This window comes from Carcharodon carcharias, unplaced genomic scaffold (genome assembly GCF_017639515.1).
Source record: "Carcharodon carcharias isolate sCarCar2 unplaced genomic scaffold, sCarCar2.pri scaffold_885_ctg1, whole genome shotgun sequence".
NCBI lineage: Eukaryota > Metazoa > Chordata > Chondrichthyes > Lamniformes > Lamnidae > Carcharodon > Carcharodon carcharias.
The window spans coordinates 168-16,354 of record NW_024471144.1 but is presented as its reverse complement, the minus strand read 5'-3'; the positions used below and the strand labels follow the sequence as shown (position 1 = coordinate 16,354).

The 16,187-nt window shown below is 63.8% G+C and overlaps 1 protein-coding gene across 1 annotated transcript in view; it reads right to left on the bottom strand.

Annotated features, from left to right (window-relative positions):
• Nucleotides 1–14,545, bottom strand: part of gpkow (G patch domain and KOW motifs) — a gene marked incomplete at its 5' end in the record, with an annotated part of 32,323 nt that extends 17,778 nt beyond the window's left edge. Inside the window, 4 exons of the mRNA XM_041182636.1 lie at nt 3,851–4,055; nt 10,186–10,318; nt 11,171–11,375; nt 14,439–14,545. Coding sequence (XP_041038570.1) covers nt 3,851–4,055; nt 10,186–10,318; nt 11,171–11,375; nt 14,439–14,545 — 650 coding nt within the window. The remainder of the gene's footprint in view (nt 1–3,850; nt 4,056–10,185; nt 10,319–11,170; nt 11,376–14,438) is intronic.
• Nucleotides 14,546–16,187: the final 1,642 nt, after the last annotated feature.

Below are 16,187 nucleotides of genomic sequence, written 5' to 3'. Positions count from 1 at the left end.
TCTGGGGGTGGGGTGTGGTTCTGGGGGTGGGGGGTCTGGGGGTGGGGTGGGGGGTCTGGGGGTGGGGGGTCTGGGGGTGGGGGGTCTGGGGGTGGGGGGTCTGGGGGTGGGGGTCTGGGGGTGGGGGTCTGGGGGTGGGGTTGGGGTCTGGGGGTGGGGTTGGGGTCTGGGGGTGGGGTGGGGGTCTGGGGGTGGGGTGGGGGTCTGGGGTCTAGGGGTGGGGGGTGAGGGTCTGGGGGTGGGGGGTGAGGGTCTGGGGGTGGGGTTGGGGTCTGGGGGTGGGGTTGGGGTCTGGGGGTGGGGGGTCTGGGGGTGTGGTTGGGGTCTGGGGGTGGGGTGGGGGTCTGGGGGTGGGGTTGGGGTCTGGGGGTGGGGTTGGGGTCTGGGGGTGGGGTTGGGGTCTGGGGGTGGGGTGGGGGTCTGGGGGTGGGGTGGGGTCTGGGGGTGGGGTCTAGGGGTGGGGTTGGGGTCTGGGGGTGGGGTTGGGGTCTGGGGGTGGGGGTCTGGGGGTGGGGTGTGAGGGTCTGGCGGTGGGGTGGGGGGTCTGGGGGTGGGGTGGGGGGTCTGGGGGTGGGGGGGTCTGGGGGTGGGGGGGTCTGGGGGTGGGGGGTCTGGGGGTGGGGGGTCTGGGGGTGGGGTGGGGGGTCTGGGGGTGGGGTGTGGTTCTGGGGGTGGGGGGTCTGGGGGTGGGGTGGGGGGTCTGGGGGTGGGGGGTCTGGGGGTGGGGGTTCTGGGGGTGGGGTGGGGGTCTGGGGGTGGGGTGTGAGGGTCTGGGGGTGGGGGGTCTGGGGGTGGGGGGACTGGGGGTGGGGTGGGGGTCTGGGGGTGGGGTGTGAGGGTCTGGGGGTGGGGTGTGAGGGTCTGGGGGTGGGGTGTGGTTCTGGGGGTGGGGGGTCTGGGGGTGGGGTGGGGGTCTGGGGGTGGGGTGGGGGTCTGGGGGTGGGGTGGGGGTCTGGGGGTGGGGTGTGAGGGTCTGGGGGTGCGGTGTGGTTCTGGGGGTGTGGGGTCTGGGGGTGGGGTGGGGGGTCTGGGGGTGGGGGGTCTTGGGGTGGGGTTGGGGTCTGGGGGTGGGGTTGGGGTCTGGGGGTGGGGTTGGGGTCTGGGGGTGGGGTGGGGGTCTGGGGGTGGGGTGGGGGTCTGGGGGTGGGGTGGGGGTCTGGGGGTGGGGTGAGGGTCTGGGGGTGGGGGGTGGGGTTGGGGTGGGGGTCTGGGGGTGGGGTTGGGGTCTGGGGGTGGGGGTGGGGTCTGGGGGTGGGGTTGGGGTCTGGGGGTGGGGGTGGGGTCTGGGGGTGGGGTCTGGGGGTCTGGGGGTGGGGGTGGGGTCTGGGGGTGGGGGTGGGGGTGGGTTCTGGGGGTGGGGTTGGGGGTGGGGTGAGGGTCTGGGGGTGGGGGGTCTGGGGGTGGGGGGTCTGGGGGTGGGGTTGGGGTCTGGGGGTGGGGGTGGGGTCTGGGGGTGGGGATGGGGGTGGGGTGAGGGTCTGGGGGTGGGGGGTCTGGGGGTGGGGGGTGAGGGTCTGGGGGTGGGGGTCTGGGGGTGGGGTTGGGGTCTGGGGGTGGGGTGAGGGTCTGGGGGTGAGGGTCTGGGGGTGGGGTTGGGGTCTGGGGGTGGGGGGTGAGGGTCTGGGGGTGAGGGTCTGGGGGTGGGGTTGGGGTCTGGGGGTGGGGTTGGGGTCTGGGGGTGGGGTTGGGGTCTGGGGTCTAGGGGTGGGGGGTGAGGGTCTGGGGGTGGGGGTGGGGGGTCTGGGGGTGGGGGTGGGGGTCTGGGGGTGGGGTGTGAGGGTCTGGGGGTGGGGTGTGGTTCTGGGGGTGGGGGGTCTGGGGGTGGGGTGGGGGGTCTGGGGGTGGGGGGTCTGGGGGTGGGGGGTCTGGGGGTGGGGTTGGGGTCTGGGGGTGGGGTTGGGGTCTGGGGGTGGGGTGGGGGTCTGGGGGTGGGGTGGGGGTCTGGGGGTGGGGTGGGGGTCTGGGGGTGGGGTGGGGGTCTGGGGTCTAGGGGTGGGGGGTGAGGGTCTGGGGGTGGGGTTGGGGTCTGGGGGTGGGGTTGGGGTCTGGGGGTGGGGTTGGGGTCTGGGGGTGGGGTTGGGGTCTGGGGGTGGGGTGGGGGTCTGGGGGTGGGGTGGGGGTCTGGGGGTGGGGTCTGGGGGTGGGGTTGGGGTCTGGGGGTGGGGTGGGGGTCTGGGGGTGGGGTGGGGTCTGGGGGTGGGGTCTGGGGGTGGGGTTGGGGTCTGGGGGTGGGGTTGGGGTCTGGGGGTGGGGTTGGGGTCTGGGGGTGGGGTTGGGGTCTGGGGGTGGGGTTGGGGTCTGGGGGTGGGGGTCTGGGGGTGGGGTGTGAGGGTCTGGCGGTGGGGTGTGGTTCTGGGGGTGGGGTGGGGGGTCTGGGGGTGGGGGGTCTGGGGGTGGGGGGTCTGGGGGTGGGGGGTCTGGGGGTGGGGTGGGGGGTCTGGGGGTTGGGGGGTCTGGGGGTGGGGTGGGGGGTCTGGGGCTGGGGTGTGGTTCTGGGGGTGGGGGGTCTGGGGGTGGGGTGGGGGGTCTGGGGGTGGGGGGTCTGGGGGTGGGGTGGGGGTCTGGGGGTGGGGTGGGGGTCTGGGGGTGGGGTGTGGTTCTGGGGGTGGGGGGTCTGGGGGTGGGGTGGGGGTCTGGGGGTGGGGTGGGGGTCTGGGGGTGGGGTGGGGGTCTGGGGGTGGGGTGTGAGGGTCTGGGGGTGGGGTGTGAGGGTCTGGGGGTGGGGTGTGGTTCTGGGGGTGGGGGGTCTGGGGGTGGGGTGGGGGGTCTGGGGGTGGGGGGTCTGGGGGTGGGGTTGGGGTCTGGGGGTGGGGTTGGGGTCTGGGGGTGGGGTGGGGGGTCTGGGGGTGGGGTGGGGGGTCTGGGGGTGGGGTGGGGGGTCTGGGGGTGGGGGGTCTGGGGGTGGGGGGTCTGGGGGTGGGGGGTCTGGGGGTGGGGTGGGGGGTCTGGGGGTGGGGTGTGGTTCTGGGGGTGGGGGGTCTGGGGGTGGGGTGGGGGTCTGGGGGTGGGGGGTCTGGGGGTGGGGTGGGGGTCTGGGGGTGGGGTGGGGGTCTGGGGGTGGGGTGTGAGGGTCTGGGGGTGGGGTGTGGTTCTGGGGGTGGGGGTCTGTGGGTGGGGTGGGGGTCTGGGGGTGGGGTGGGGGTCTGGGGGTGGGGTGTGAGGGTCTGGGGGTGGGGTGTGGTTCTGGGGGTGGGGGGTCTGGGGGTGGGGTGGGGGGTCTGGGGGTGGGGGGTCTGGGGGTGGGGTTGGGGTCTGGGGGTGGGGTTGGGGTCTGGGGGTGGGGTGTGGGGTCTGGGGGTGGGGTGGGGGGTCTGGGGGTGAGGGTCTGGGGGTGGGGGGTCTGGGGGTGGGGGGTCTGGGGGTGGGGGGTCTGGGGGTGGGGTGGGGGGTCTGGGGGTGGGGTGTGGTTCTGGGGGTGGGGGGTCTGGGGGTGGGGTGGGGGGTCTGGGGGTGGGGGGTCTGGGGGTGGGGTGGGGGTCTGGGGGTGGGGTGGGGGTCTGGGGGTGGGGTGTGAGGGTCTGGGGGTGGGGTGTGGTTCTGGGGGTGGGGTCTGGGGGTGGGGTGGGGGTCTGGGGGTGGGGTGGGGGTCTGGGGGTGGGGTGTGAGGGTCTGGGGGTGGGGTGTGGTTCTGGGGGTGGGGGGTCTGGGGGTGGGGTGGGGGGTCTGGGGGTGGGGGGTCTGGGGGTGGGGTTGGGGTCTGGGGGTGGGGTTGGGGCCTGGGGGTGGGGTGGGGGTCTGGGGGTGGGGTGAGGGTCTGGGGGTGGGGGGTGGGGTTGGGTCTGGGGTCTGGGGGTGGGGTTGGGGTCTGGGGGTGGGGTGGGGGGTTGCTGGGAGACACAGGGCTGCTTACTTGTCGGATTGGGCCTGGTGCTTCCTCTTCCTGTGGTGTTTTTGCCGCTGACCCCGGTCCCGATCCTTGTGAGCTCCCTCTCGCCTCCTCTCCTGGCCGCTGCTGCTCTCGGCCTCCTTGTCCTGCTGTTCCAGGGGCTGTGTGTGTGCTGCTGCCTGTTCCTCCTCCCTCTGCTGGCTGTCTCTGTGAGCTGTGCTCAGTCTGCCTGTTGGGATAAGGAGCTGCTGAATGTCAGTTCCCCCTCCACACCCTCTGCTGAATGTCAGTCCCCCCTCCACTGCCTGCTCCACACCCCCTGCTGAATGTCAGTCCCCCCTCCACTGCCCGCTCCATACCCTCTGGGGGCTCAGACACTCGACAGAAGAGTTCCCTACCCACCCTCCCAAAGTTCCCTCTCCGATAACCCTCGTCTTCCAAATACACTCAGCCCCCTCAGCTTCCTGTCCCGGGAGGATTACTGCTCTCTGGGCCCAGTGAGGGACAACGGGAGGGTTACTGTCCGGGACCCTGCTCTGTGGGCCCAGTGAGGGACATCGGGAGGGTTACTGTCCGGGACCCTGCTCTGTGGGCCCAGTGAGGGACATCGAGACGGTTACTGTCCCAGGCCCTGCTCTCTGGGCCCAGTCAGGGACATCGGGAGTGCGAGCAAGAGAGAGAGAGGGCGAGAGAGAGAGTGAGTGACAGAGAGGGCGAGAGAGAGAGAGAGACAGACAGAGGGGGCGAGAGAGAGAGAGAGACAGACAGAGGGGGCGAGAGAGAGAGAGAGACAGACAGAGAGGGCGAGAGAGAGAGAGAGACACACACAGCGCGCGCGAGAGAGAGAGGGACACACAGCGCGCGCGAGAGAGAGAGGGACACACAGCGCGCGCGAGAGAGAGAGGGACACACAGCGCGCGCGAGAGAGAGAGGGACACACAGCGCGCGCGAGAGAGAGAGGGACACACAGCGCGCGCGAGAGAGAGAGGGACACACAGCTGCGCGCGAGAGAGAGAGGGACACACAGCGCGCGCGAGAGAGAGAGGGACACACAGCGCGCGCGATGAGAGAGAGGGACACACAGCGCGCGCGAGAGAGAGAGGGACACACAGCGCGCGCGAGAGAGAGAGGGACACACAGCGCGCGCGAGAGAGAGAGGGACACACAGCGCGCGCGAGAGAGAGAGGGACACACAGCGCGCGCGAGAGAGAGAGGGACACACAGCGCGCGCGAGAGAGAGAGGGACACACAGCGCGCGCGAGAGAGAGAGGGACACACAGCTGCGCGCGAGAGAGAGAGGGACACACAGCGCGCGCGAGAGAGAGAGGGACACACAGCGCGCGCGAGAGAGAGAGGGACACACAGCGCGCGCGAGAGAGAGAGGGACACACAGAGCGCGCGAGAGAGAGAGGGACACACAGCGCGCGCGCGAGAGAGAGAGCGACACACAGCGCGCGCGAGAGAGAGAGGGACACACAGCGCGCGCGAGAGAGAGAGGGACACACAGCGCGCGCGAGAGAGAGAGGGACACACAGCGCGCGCGAGAGAGAGAGGGACACACAGCAGCGCGCGAGAGAGAGAGGGACACACAGCGCGCGCGAGAGAGAGAGGGACACACAGCGCGCGCGAGAGAGAGAGGGACACACAGCGCGCGCGAGAGAGAGAGGACACACAGCGCGCGAGAGAGAGAGAGGGACACACAGCGCGCGAGAGAGAGAGAGGGACACACAGCGCGCGAGAGAGAGAGAGGGACACACAGCGCGCGCGAGAGAGAGAGGGACACACAGCGCGCGCGAGAGAGAGAGAGGGACACACAGCGCGCGCGAGAGAGAGAGAGGGACACACAGCGCGCGCGAGAGAGAGAGAGGGACACACAGCGCGCGCGAGAGAGAGAGGGACACACAGCGCGCGAGAGAGAGAGAGGGACACACAGCGCGCGAGAGAGAGAGAGGGACACACAGCGCGCGAGAGAGAGAGAGGGACACACAGCGCGCGAGAGAGAGAGAGGGACACACAGCGCGCGAGAGAGAGAGAGGGACACACAGCGCGCGAGAGAGAGAGAGGGACACACAGCGCGCGAGAGAGAGAGAGGGACACACAGCGCGCGAGAGAGAGAGAGGGACACACAGCGCGCGAGAGAGAGAGAGGGACACACAGCGCGCGAGAGAGAGAGAGGGACACACAGCGCGCGAGAGAGAGAGAGGGACACACAGCGCGCGAGAGAGAGAGAGGGACACACAGCGCGCGAGAGAGAGAGAGGGACACACAGCGCGCGAGAGAGAGAGAGGGACACACAGCGCGCGAGAGAGAGAGAGGGACACACAGCGCGCGAGAGAGAGAGAGGGACACACAGCGCGCGAGAGAGAGAGAGGGACACACAGCGCGCGAGAGAGAGAGGGACACAGCGCGCGAGAGAGAGAGGGACACAGCGCGCGAGAGAGAGAGGGACACAGCGCGCGAGAGAGAGAGGGACACAGCGCGCGAGAGAGAGAGGGACACAGCGCGCGAGAGAGAGAGGGACACAGCGCGCGAGAGAGAGAGGGACACAGCGCGCGAGAGAGAGAGGGACACAGCGCGCGAGAGAGAGAGGGACACAGCGCGCGAGAGAGAGAGGGACACAGCGCGCGAGAGAGAGAGGGACACAGCGCGCGAGAGAGAGAGGGACACAGCGCGCGAGAGAGAGAGGGACACAGCGCGCGAGAGAGAGAGGGACACAGCGCGCGAGAGAGAGAGGGACACAGCGCGCGAGAGAGAGAGGGACACAGCGCGCGAGAGAGAGAGGGACACAGCGCGCGAGAGAGAGAGGGACACACGGCGCGAGAGAGAGAGGGACACACGGCGCGAGAGAGAGAGGGACACAGCGCGCGCGAGAGAGAGGGACACAGCGCGCGCGAGAGAGAGGGACACAGCGCGCGCGAGAGAGAGGGACACAGCGCGCGAGAGAGAGAGGGACACACGGCGCGAGAGAGAGAGGGACACACAGCGCGCGCGAGAGAGAGAGGGACACACGGCGCGAGAGAGAGAGGGACACACGGCGCGAGAGAGAGAGGGACACGGCGCGAGAGAGAGAGGGACACACGGCGCGAGAGAGAGAGGGACACGGCGCGAGAGAGAGAGGGACACACGGCGCGAGAGAGAGAGGGACACACGGCGCGAGAGAGAGAGGGACACACAGCGCGCGCGAGAGAGAGAGGGACACACAGCGCGCGCGAGAGAGAGAGGGACACACGGCGCGAGAGAGAGAGGGACACACGGCGCGAGAGAGAGAGGGACACACGGCGCGAGAGAGAGAGGGAGACACAGCGCGCGCGAGAGAGAGAGGGAGACACAGCGCGCGCGAGAGAGAGAGGGAGACACAGCGCGCGCGAGAGAGAGAGGGAGACACAGCGCGCGCGAGAGAGAGAGGGAGACACAGCGCGCGCGAGAGAGAGAGAGACACAGCGCGAGAGAGAGGGAGACACAGCGCGAGAGAGAGAGAGGGAGACACAGCGAGAGAGAGAGGGAGACACAGCGCGAGAGAGAGGGAGACACAGCGCGAGAGAGGGAGACACAGCGCGAGACACAGCGCGAGAGAGAGGGAGACACAGCGCGAGAGAGAGGGAGACACAGCGCGAGAGAGAGGGAGACCACAGCGCGAGAGAGAGGGAGACACAGCGCGAGAGAGAGGGAGACACAGCGCGAGAGAGAGGGAGACACAGCGCGAGAGAGAGGGAGACACAGCGCGAGAGAGAGGGAGACACAGCGCGAGAGAGAGGGAGACACAGCGCGAGAGAGAGGGAGACACCAGCGCGAGAGAGAGGGAGACACAGCGCGAGAGAGAGGGAGACACAGCGCGAGAGAGAGGGAGGACACAGCGCGAGAGAGAGGGAGACACAGCGCGAGAGAGAGGGAGACACAGCGCGAGAGAGAGGGAGACACAGCGCGAGGAGGACACAGCGCGATGAGAGAGGGAGACACAGCGCGAGAGAGAGGGAGACACAGCGCGAGAGGAGAGGGAGACCAGCGCGAGAGAGAGGGGACACAGCGCGAGAGAGAGGGAGACACAGCGCGAGAGAGAGGGAGACACAGCGCGAGAGAGAGGGAGACACAGCGCGAGAGAGAGGGAGACACAGCGCGAGAGAGAGGGAGACACAGCGCGAGAGAGAGGGAGACACAGCGCGAGAGAGAGGGAGACACAGCGCGAGAGAGAGGGAGACACAGCGCGAGAGAGAGGGAGACACAGCGCGAGAGAGAGGGAGACACAGCGCGAGAGAGAGGGAGACACAGCGCGAGAGAGAGGGAGACACAGCGCGAGAGAGAGGGAGACACAGCGCGAGAGAGAGGGAGACACAGCGCGAGAGAGAGGGAGACACAGCGCGAGAGAGAGGGAGACACAGCGCGAGAGAGAGGGAGACACAGCGCGAGAGAGAGGGAGACACAGCGCGAGAGAGAGGGAGACACAGCGCGAGAGAGAGGGAGACACAGCGCGAGAGAGAGGGAGACACAGCGCGAGAGAGAGGGAGACACAGCGCGAGAGAGAGGGAGACACAGCGCGAGAGAGAGGGAGACACAGCGCGAGAGAGAGGGAGACACAGCGCGAGAGAGAGGGAGACACAGCGCGAGAGAGAGGGAGACACAGCGCGAGAGAGAGGGAGACACAGCGCGAGAGAGAGGGAGACACAGCGCGAGAGAGAGGGAGACACAGCGCGAGAGAGAGGGAGACACAGCGCGAGAGAGAGGGAGACACAGCGCGAGAGAGAGGGAGACACAGCGCGAGAGAGAGGGAGACACAGCGCGAGAGAGAGGGAGACACAGCGCGAGAGCGAGGGAGACACAGCGCGAGAGAGAGGGAGACACAGCGCGAGAGAGAGGGAGACACAGCGCGAGAGAGGGAGACACAGCGCGAGAGAGAGGGAGACACAGCGCGAGAGAGAGGGAGACACAGCGCGAGAGAGAGGGAGACACAGCGCGAGAGAGAGGGAGACACAGCGCGAGAGAGAGGGAGACACAGCGCGAGAGAGAGGGAGACACAGCGCGAGAGAGAGGGAGACACAGCGCGAGAGAGAGGGAGACACAGCGCGAGAGAGAGGGAGACACAGCGCGAGAGAGAGGGAGACACAGCGCGAGAGAGAGGGAGACACAGCGCGAGAGAGAGGGAGACACAGCGCGAGAGAGAGGGAGACACAGCGCGAGAGAGAGGGAGACACAGCGCGAGAGAGAGGGAGACACAGCGCGAGAGAGAGGGAGACACAGCGCGAGAGAGAGGGAGACACAGCGCGAGAGAGAGGGAGACACAGCGCGAGAGAGAGGGAGACACAGCGCGAGAGAGAGGGAGACACAGCGCGAGAGAGAGGGAGACACAGCGCGAGAGAGAGGGAGACACAGCGCGAGAGAGAGGGAGACACAGCGCGAGAGAGAGGGAGACACAGCGCGAGAGAGAGGGAGTCACAGCGCGAGAGAGAGGGAGTCACAGCGCGCGAGAGAGAGCGAGACAGAGCGCGCGAGAGAGAGACAGAACACGCGAGAGAGAGACAGAACGCGCGAGAGAGAGACAGAACGCGCGAGAGAGAGACAGAACGCGCGAGAGAGAGACAGAGCGCGCGAGAGAGAGACAGAGCGCGCGAGAGAGAGAGAGAGAGAGACAGAGCGCGCGAGAGAGAGACAGAGCGCGCGAGAGAGAGACAGAGCGCGCGAGAGAGAGACAGAGCGCGCGAGAGAGAGACAGAGCGCGCGAGAGAGAGACAGAGCGCGCGAGAGAGAGACAGAGCGCGCGAGAGAGAGACAGAGCGCGCGAGAGAGAGACAGAGCGCGCGAGAGAGAGACAGAGCGCGCGAGAGAGAGACAGAGCGCGCGAGAGAGAGACAGAGCGCGCGAGAGAGAGACAGAGCGCGCGAGAGAGAGACAGAGCGCGCGAGAGAGAGGGAGGGTGAGAGAGAGAGGGAGGGCGAGAGAGAGAGAGAGGGTGAGAGAGAGAGAGAGGGCGAGAGAGAGAGAGAGAGGGCGAGAGAGAGAGAGAGAGGGCGAGAGAGAGAGAGAGAGGGCGAGAGAGGGCGAGAGAGAGAGAGGGTGAGAGAGAGAGGGCGAGAGAGAGAGGGCGAGAGAGAGAGAGGGCGAGAGAGAGAGAGGGCGAGAGAGAGAGAGAGGGCGAGAGAGAGAGGGCGAGAGAGAGAGGGCGAGAGAGAGGGTGAGAGAGAGAAATGGTGAGACGGCGAGAGAGCGTGGGAGAGAGGGTGAGAGAGAGAGAGATGGTGAGAGGGAGAGAGTTTTAGAGAGAGAGAGAGAGAGAGAGGGAGGGAGCTGGAGGTGGACATGTTGGGGGAGTGGCGAGTGATGAGTGTTGGTTGAGTTGGCTGTGGTGTGGTGTAAAGGGAAGCACTCACTCAGGTCCTTGCTGTATCGCTCGTACTCCTTCTTGTTGGTGAACTGGATGTTGTACTGGCTGACCGTCACAACCTTGCCTCCAAGAGCCAGTTTCACCAACACCCTGGCGTTGTCTGGGTCCAGCCCTTCAATCTGAGGGATACAGGACAGGATCGTCAGAACAAGGCCAGAGACAGCAGATATAACCGGGGAATTTACACCAACTCTCAGTGAGACAGAGAGATCACCGGGAGATATAACCGGGGAATTTACACCATCTCTTAGCGAGACAGAGATATCTCCGGGAGATATAACCGGGGAATTTACACCATCTCTCAGCGAGACAGAGAGATCACCTGGAGATATAACCGGGGAATTTATACCATCTCTCAGCGAGACAGAGAGATCACCGGGAGATATAACCGGGGAATTTACACCATCTCTCAGCGAGACAGAGAGATCACCGGGAGATATAACCGGGGAATTTACACCATCTCTCAGCGAGACAGAGAGATCACCGGGAGATATAACCGGGGAATTTACACCAACTCTCAGCGAGACAGAGAGATCTCCGGGAGATATAACCGGTGAATTTACACCATCTCTCAGCGAGACAGAGAGATCACTGGGAGATATAACCGGGGAATTTACACCATCTCTCAGCGAGACAGAGAGATCACCGGGAGATATAACCGGGGAATTTACACCATCTCTCAGCCAGACAGAGATATCTCCGGGAGATATAACCGGGGAATTTACACCATCTCTCAGCGAGACAGAGAGATCACCGGGAGATATAACCGGGGAATTTACACCATCTCTCAGCAAGACAGAGAGATCACCGGGAGATATAACCGGGGAATTTACACCATCTCTCAGCGAGACAGAGAGATCACCGGGAGATATAACCGGGGAATTTACACCATCTCTCAGCGAGACAGAGAGATCACCGGGAGATATAACCGGCCTTTGCTGATACACAGCAATGGATGTCACGATGCCTACCTTGCCATAAAGGCCCTGGTGTGGTCCGTTGACGATCTGAACCAAACTCCCCGAGACTAGGCCTGTTGGCTCCTCCACCCTCCGCTCCTCACCCGGCTTCAGCGCTCTCTGAGGACGAGGTTCCTCGAGATCTCGGATCAGTGACCTGTCGGCACCCAGTCCCAGGCCTTTGGGCCTCAGCTGGTGCTCCAGAGGTTTCACATTCCTGAACAGGGAGTGACAGGTGGTTAAGATGGGGCTCCGTTACAAAGCCGACTCCCCACACTCCCCGGGCAACAAGCTTCTCCAATAGGGGACCCTGCCAACCCCCACCCTGACCCCTGCCACCACAGAATGGAATACCTCCCAAAGGGAACAGACACCGACCCCCCTCCCACACACACACACAGGAGAATCCCCCTCCCCAAACAGGGGATCTGTCCCACAGGCTGGACACATTGCACCAAACCAGGCACCTCAAACTCCGATCGGTGACACCCCCCCCAACTGAGGGGCATGTCAGGGTCTCTAGCAGGCGAATCTCATTGAAGGCAAGATTTTCAACCCACGTTTTAGACAAAGAACTTGCCATTTTATAGGGTACTTTGAATTGAAATAAATCATTATGGGGCAAAAATGTTAGAGAACCAAGGGTCGAGTGAGAGGAAGCAATTGAAGAAAGTCAGTATTGGTAAAAAAAAAAAATGGTGCTAGAGATATTAACGGGGTTAAAGGCTGAAAAATCCCCAGGGCCTGATAACCTACATCCCAGAGTGCTAAAGGAAGTGGCCCTGGAAATATTGGATGCATTGGTGGTCATCTTTCAAAACTCTATAGGTTCTGGTGCAGTTCCTACAGATTGGAGGGTGCCAAATATAACCCCTCTATTTAGAAAAGGAGGGAGAGAAAAAACAGAGAATTACAGACCAGTTAGTCCAACATTAGTAGTGGGGAAAACGTGAGAGTCTATTATAAAAGGCCATGGTGACAGAACACTTGGAAAGCATTAACGGGATTAGACTAAGTCAGCACGGGTTTATGAAAGGGAAATCATGCTTAACTTAACTAATCTACTGGAGTTTTATGAGAATGTAACTAGTAGAATAGATAAGGGAGACCCAGTGGATGTGGTGTATTTGGATTTCAAGAAGGCTTTTGATAAGGTCCCACATGAGAGTCTACTGGGCAAAATTAAAGCACATGGGATCGGGGGTAATATACTGACGTGGATTGAGAATTGGTTGACAGACCGGAAACAGAGAGTGGGAATAAATGGGTCTTTTTCCGGATGGCAGGCGGTGACTAGTGGTGTACCGCAGGGATCAGTGCTCGGACCCCGGCTCTTCACAATATATATAAATGACTTGGATGAGGAAATCAAATGCAATATTTCCAAGTTTGCTGATGACACCAAACTGGGTGGGGTTGTGAGGAGGATGCAAGGAGGCTTCAGGGTGATTCAGACAAGTTGTGTGTGTGTGTGTGGGCAAACACTTGGCCGATGCAGTATAACATGGATAAAGGTGAAGTTATGCGCTTCAGTGTGAAAAACAGAAAGGCAGAGTATTATTCAAATGGTGATAAATTGGCAAATATGGATGTACAAAAGGATCTGGTTTTCCTTGTACACCAGTCACTGAAAGTAAACAGACAGGTGCAGCAAGCAATTGGGAAGGCAAATGGTATGTTGGACTTCATTGCAAGAGGATTTGAGTTCAGAAGTAGGGGTGTCTTGCTGCAGTTTTACAGGGCCTTGGTGAGACCACACCTGGAGCATTGTGTGTAGTTTTGGTCTCCCTACCTAAGAAAGGATATATTTGGCACAGAGGGAGTGTAGCGAAGGTTCACTAGGCTGATACCGGGGATGGCAGGACTGTCGTATGAGGAGAGATTGGTTTGACTGGGCCTGTGTTCACTAGAGTTTAGAAGAATGAGAGGGGATCTGATTGAAACATTTACAATTCTAACAGAGCTGGACAGACTGGATGCAGGGAGGGTGTTTCCCCTGGTTGGAGGGTCTGGAACCAGGGGCTACAGTCTCAGGATATGGGGCAGGTCATTTAGGACTGAGATGAGGAAACATTTCTTCATTCAGAGGATGGTCAATCTGTGGAATTCTCTACCACAGAGGCTGTGGAGGCCGGGTCACTGAGTGTATTCAAGAAAGGAACTGAAGATGTTTTCGATATTGGGGGCATTAATGGGTATGGGGAGAAAGCAGGAGTATGGTGTTGAGATAGAGGATCAGCCATGATCATACTGAATGGCGGAACAGGCTCGAAGGGCCGAATGGCCTACTCCTGCTACCATTTTCTATGTGTCTACCCCACTCACTCCACCAACGCACAGGGACCCATCCCCCTCTCAACACATGGACCCCCTTCCCCCTCCCCCTCTTGCAACACAGGGAACCCTCCCCCTCCCCCTCCCCCTCTCGACACAGGGCCCCCTCCCCACCTCTCGACACAGGGACCCCTCCCTCACCCTCTCGACACAGGGCCCCCTCCCCACCTCTCGACACAGGGCCCCCTCCCCCTCTCGACACAGGGCCCCCTCCCCACCTCTCGACACAGGGACCCCTCCCTCACCCTCTCGACACAGGGCCCCCTCCCCCTCTCGACACAGGGCCCCCTCCCCCTCTCGACACAGGGCCCCCTCCCCACCTCTCGACACAGGGACCCCTCCCTCACCCTCTCGACACAGGGCCCCCTCCCCCTCTCGACACAGGGCCCCCTCCCCACCTCTCGACACAGGGACCCCTCCCTCACCCTCTCGACACAGGGCCCCCTCCCCACCTCTCGACACAGGGACCCCTCCCTCACCCTCTCGACACAGGGCCCCCTCCCCACCTCTCGACACAGGGACCCCTCCCTCACCCTCTCGACACAGGGCCCCCTCCCCCCCACTCTCGACACAGGGCCCCCTCCCCCCCACTCTCGACACAGGGCCCCCTCCCCCTCTCGACACAGGGCCCCCTCCCCCACCTCTCGACACAGGGACCCCTCCCTCCCCCTCTCGACACAGGGCCCCCTCCCCACCTCTCGACACAGGGACCCCTCCCTCACCCTCTCGACACAGGGCCCCCTCCCCCCCACTCTCGACACAGGGCCCCCTCCCCCCCACTCTCGACACAGGGCCCCCTCCCCCTCTCGACACAGGGACCCCTCCCCCTCTCGACACAGGGACCCCTCCCCCTCTCAACACGGGGGGGGGGGGGGGGGGGGGGGGGGGCAAACCTTCTCCCTCCTCCCACAGGCAGGGACACCCCACCCCCCCGCGCAGCACTCACTGCTTGAACGTGCGCCCGATGCCCTCCTCCTCCTTCCAGCCCATGCCCCGCAGCATGGCCAGGCCGTACGCACCCACGGGAACCGACTCGTAGTCTGCGTCTGTGGACTAAGCAGAGGGAACACACCGGCCAGTGTGAGTCAGTGCCGCCTCCACAGGCGAACAGCCCGCGCTCCTGAGTTCTAGCAAACCGCGCAGAAGAGCCAGTCCATGAACTCGCCTCATTATATCGATGTATCAATACACGGCGACAGAACGTGGTCACCTGTGGAACACGCTGCAGCAGGAAGCAAGGCCGCTAAACCATGTGGCACATATCCACCCGTCAACAGCAGCCGTCCAACCTGACTGGAAACCCCGGGTGGATATCCTGGCCTGGGAGCTGTTAGGCCTCCCTCATACCAAGTGCACACAACTCACTCTGGAGTCTCCCAAATGCAGGGAGGGGGCTAAATGGGAAAGGTCAGCTGGAGTCACGAGTGCAAACTCGTGTCAGCGTGTCCACGGTTTACAAATCACTCGCCTCCAGGAAGACAACCTGAATTTATATAGCACCTGTAACGCACCGAGACGTCCTGAGGGTCTTCACAGGAACATTCCTGAGAACACTCGACCCCGAGCCAGGGTCCAGGAGAGAGGGGTGTGCAGACGGTGCTAAACATCGGGGGTCTGGGAGAGAGGTGTGCGCAGACGGTGCTAAACATCGGGGGTCTGGGAGAGAGGGGGTGCAGACGGTGCTAAACATCGGGGGTCTGGGAGAGAGGTGTGCGCAGACGGTGCTAAACATCAGGGGTCTGGGAGAGAGAGGGTGCAGACGGTGCTAAACATCGGGGGTCTGGGAGAGAGAAGGGTGCAGACAGTGCTAAACATCGGGGGTCTGGGAGAGAGAGGGTGCAGACGGTGCTAAACATCGGGTGTCTGGGAGAGAGGGGATGCAGACGGTGCTAAACATCGGGAGTCTGGGAGAGAGAAGGGTGCAGACGGTGCTAAACATCGGGGGTCTGGGAGAGAGGTGTGCGCAGACGGTGCTAAACATCGGGGGTCTGGGAGAGAGGTGTGCGCAGACGGTGCTAAACATCGGGGGTCTGGGAGAGAGGGGGTGAAGACGGTGCTAAACATCGGGGGTCTGGGAGAGAAGGGTGCAGACGGTGCTAAACATCGGGGGTCTGGGAGAGAGGGGATGCAGACGGTGCTAAACATCGGGGGTCTGGGAGAGAGAGGGGATGCAGACGGTGCTAAACATCGGGGGTCTGGGAGAGAGGGGATGCAGACGGTGCTAAACATCGGGGGTCTGGGAGAGAGGGGATGCAGACGGTGCTAAACATCGGGGGTCTGGGAGAGAGGGGATGCAGACGGTGCTAAACATCGGGGGTCTGGGAGAGAGGTGTGCGCAGACGGTGCTAAACATCGGGGGTCTGGGAGAGAGAAGGGTGCAGACGGTGCTAAACATCGGGGGTCTGGGAGAGAGGGGATGCAGACGGTGCTAAACATCGGGGGTCTGGGAGAGAGGGGATGCAGACGGTGCTAAACATCGGGGGTCTGGGAGAGAGAAGGGTGCAGACGGTGCTAAACATCGGGGGTCTGGGAGAGAGGTGTGCGCAGACGGTGCTAAACATCGGGGGTCTGGGAGAGAAGGGTGCAGACGGTGCTAAACATTGGGGGTCTGGGAGAGAGAAGGGTGCAGACGGTACTAAACATCGGGGGTCTGGGAGAGAAGGGTGCAGACGGTGCTAAACATCGGGGGCCTGGG